This window comes from Pundamilia nyererei, unplaced genomic scaffold, assembly GCF_000239375.1.
Source record: "Pundamilia nyererei isolate P.nyererei 1_Seehausen unplaced genomic scaffold, PunNye1.0 scaffold00012, whole genome shotgun sequence".
Taxonomy (NCBI): domain Eukaryota; kingdom Metazoa; phylum Chordata; class Actinopteri; order Cichliformes; family Cichlidae; genus Pundamilia; species Pundamilia nyererei.
The window spans coordinates 4211758-4215344 of NW_005187413.1; the positions used below are offsets into that span (position 1 = coordinate 4211758).

General features: G+C 41.7%; 1 protein-coding gene across 5 annotated transcripts in view; it reads right to left on the reverse strand.

The window, feature by feature from the left end:
- The window catches only part of cacna2d2a (calcium channel, voltage-dependent, alpha 2/delta subunit 2a), a 171110-nt gene extending 167745 nt beyond the window's left edge, over positions 1–3365 (reverse strand). For all 5 annotated transcript variants that reach the window (XM_013908602.1, XM_005724753.2, XM_013908601.1 and 2 more), the window contains exon 1: positions 2899–3365. In XM_013908602.1, coding sequence (XP_013764056.1) covers positions 2899–3014 — 116 coding nt within the window. In that variant the 5' untranslated portion in view covers positions 3015–3365. The remainder of the gene's footprint in view (positions 1–2898) is intronic.
- Between the last annotated feature and the right edge of the window lie 222 nt (positions 3366–3587).

The window sequence follows — 3587 nt, forward strand, 5'->3', positions numbered from 1 at the left end:
AGATAGATAGATAGATAGATAGATAGATAGATAGATAGATAGATAGATAGATAGATAGATAGATAGATAGATAGATAGATAGATAGATAGTAACTTAATATTTTCATTTACCTTTTCATTGTGTAATCTCTAACATTATTGTGTCTCATATTGTGATAAAAGTATCTATAGGTCATTTATACACACGTGCACTGATGCACAAAGGCCTGGTTTCAGTCTAAGTTGAATACATTTAGCACTTAAAATAACATCTGTGTCATATTTATATTCTGTGTGTGAACAGACTACACGACTTGCATCGCACCAGGTCAAATAAAGCTGGAATAACAATGTTTTAAAGCACAAAGCAAGAAGTTGGAGACTGCGTGGCAAAACATATCTTGCAGTATGAAGTATGTTCATTCAATAGCAGCTGCAGAGATAGCAGGACGCTGTTGTTTGGTAAATTATATGCATTACTGTGGCCTAATGCTCAGTGAGTGCTCGGAGACCTTCTGCATTATGAAAGCTGTGATCTCTCTTTAAAAGACAAAAGTTGTCATAATGCACTACATGAAAGCCGACTGGTGCTCTCTGGCTCTCTGTAGTCCAAAGCAGCAGTACAACTTTGCCATTTGCATTCTTGTGTTTTGATTCGTCTTAGTTGTTTTATGATTTATGTTAGCCAAACATTATGGAAAAGCAGAAAGTGTGATGAAATGAGTTTGGATGGAAGACCTGTGTGAGTCAGACCCATACTGTCACTACGCTCATTCGGCCGCAATGGATCTCATCATTCGAAGTGCCACTCTCATCTATCTATTAGGGCAGAAGGTGGGCTATTTTTGTGTGTGGTCATATCATCTGGTGCAAAGTGCTGATGATATTTTGACTTTTAGATTCCAGTTATCAACTTTTTTTTTTTTTAAATGAGGAAATAACTTCCCTGCAGCTACCTCTCAGTCTACCACACACACCTACATACACACTAAATTATAAGCATAAACAACACTTCAGTGTAATATTTAGTACTATGCAGACCATACTGGTAGATGGCAAGCTGTAGAAAACGCACACTTTCTGGAGACTGCTGTGAAAACGAAGCGAGCATCCTTATACGTGCATTTCTTCAGCTAGACCTCGAACACGGAGAAGCTCTGACCCGTGCATGGGCGTGTTTGTGTGTCTGTGTGTGTCAGCAATATACATCAAATAAACTGCCACCATTGCTCCCGATACACTTCAATTAACTGTCAAATTCTGGCAAATACCACAGTGATGTGGGTGACCCAAAACCCAGTTTAGAAATCTCAAGAGATGACTGGATAAAACACAGACTGCATATATAACCAGCCCTACAGAATATTTAGCTTCTCTTTATCTGCTTAAACAAGGACACTGGGAAAGTAAGAAATAATGACACAGTTTCTCTATTAAAAAGGAACAATAGTGTATAGTTAAAGAAAACGTAGTTTTGGAAAATAAACGTGTCTTTAAACGGGGGGAGATGGAAATTAGGGTTGCTTAAAAGTCATAATAAACTGAATTTCAGGGTTTTGTTTGCAAAGTAACTCGAGTGTAAGATAAATTAACTGCATCACTTACAGAGCTAAAACAATCAAATCAGTGATCCGGTAAATTGTAGTTTTAAGTCAATCCACAGTAGAATAAAAGATAACTGATTTTTTTTTTTTTTTTTTGAAAGTCACCTTGGCCATCGAATTAACAGAGCCCCGGAGATTTTAAAGACATGATCTGGTTGATGCATCACACAGGAATCATTTCTGGGAGCCTGACTGACTAAACAGCACTTCGGGCTACACACAGTCTTCGCATCAGATCATCACGTCATGGTTATTATAAAGAGGGCGACATTTGGAGCGATACTTCAGTGTGAGCCTAACTGTTGCACTCACGAGGGTTTATTGTTGCATAAAGAGGATTATCGGAACTCTGAAATACAATCTTAAGTGAAGTAATAGCCATTGAAAAAAAAAAAAAATAGGGAAAAATATTTTTTGGGGGGTAAATTACTGACTTTCATTGAACAGTTGACGGTGCACAGGTGGTAAACTGTCGCGGTAAACATTTAGCTTCAGTCGCCTTTGCGCGTCCTTCAAGGTGAAATTATTATAATGTTCGCATAAGAGAAGGGAATGGGGGTATAAATGCTAAATATTCCCCCCAACAGATGTGCGCTGAATAATTCCAGAAATAGCTTTTTTTGTTGCTGTTGTTTTTTGTTTGTGTGTTTGTATTTTTGCTTTATTTTTTGTGCTCTCCTCACAGCTGGATGCTTTACTACTTTCTGCGCCCTGCGGTCACTTGTAATGCTGCCCTCAAGTGCGTCTAAATTTCGAGTGTGACGTTTCCACATTTAGAGTCTGAAACAAAATGAGCCATTAAAAGCAAAAACAAAACAAAAAAACACACCCTGAGGTGAGAGAGATATGATTACTTTCACGGTGCGAGTGCTTTTAGAGACTTTGTAGAGGACTGCGTCTAAGCGGGATATTCTCCCTCCTGCACTGACAGCAAAACAACACTCGGACTATCTCTTTAATATTTTTGTATTTTTAACTATCGCTGGCACTGTGTTTTCTCCCCCCACCTCCTTTTTCTTTCGCCACATGTGCGTGCTCCATGTTGACTGTCACTAGCGGAATAAGACTTTGGGCTTTAATGCCAGTGCCCACCAACACCACCACAACAACAACACAAGCCGTGTGAGAATGACACTCATAACGCAGCATCGGAGACGGAAGCTGCGTCTGCGTGTCAGCATCAGGGACAGCGGCTCATCTCGCACCAAGGTAAGCGCCGCTTCATGTGCAGGCTCGTCTGGGGCCACCTGTCCTAGTTCCGCACTCCGCACCCCCCCAGTTTATCCTCCCCACCAAAACCGTGCAGGGTACTTACGTGTAGTGCTGTGGGAAGAGGTGGGTCCCGGCTGTCGGCGTGGAGACGCATATGATAAGTACAGTTTGGATTGTCAAGAGGCAGAAGACACCGTACGACTGTGCGCAGATCGCCATTTTCCATTAAATATTCAAGAAACTGAGATAAATAAGAGAAGGACCGGAAGGACAGTCTCTCACAGCTGAGCTAAGAATAACCGAGCTCCGGAGAAAGTGTGTAGTGGGAGGTGATGGTTGGCGGAGGCTTCTGGACACTTCAGCCCGGCAGTGAAATCTCAATCAGAGACGCACACGAAGAATTGGCAGCTGAAGACACGGGAGATCAGGATCAGGAAGATGCTCTGCCGCGGCTGCCGATGTGCCTGGCTGCCTATTTGCGCGCTCGCTTTCCTCCCTCCCTCTCCGTCGCCGCGCACATTTGCTCCTTTTCTCTCCCAACGTCTCCAATGTAACAACCATACAAGGTGAAGCTGGTCGCTGTGCCGCTTCAATTTTCCCATTGTGACTTTCAAAATAAAACAATGTGACGCCTTTAGGCCAGTATCCAACAGAAAAGAGACCAAAAACCTGCCAAAAGTGTTTTTTTAATCAGAAAATACCCGAAATTCAGCGGTCTTACATCATATGAGCATTTTTTGACCACATATGATGCGCTTTTTTCACCAACTTCGAAAATTAGCTGCTTTTTTA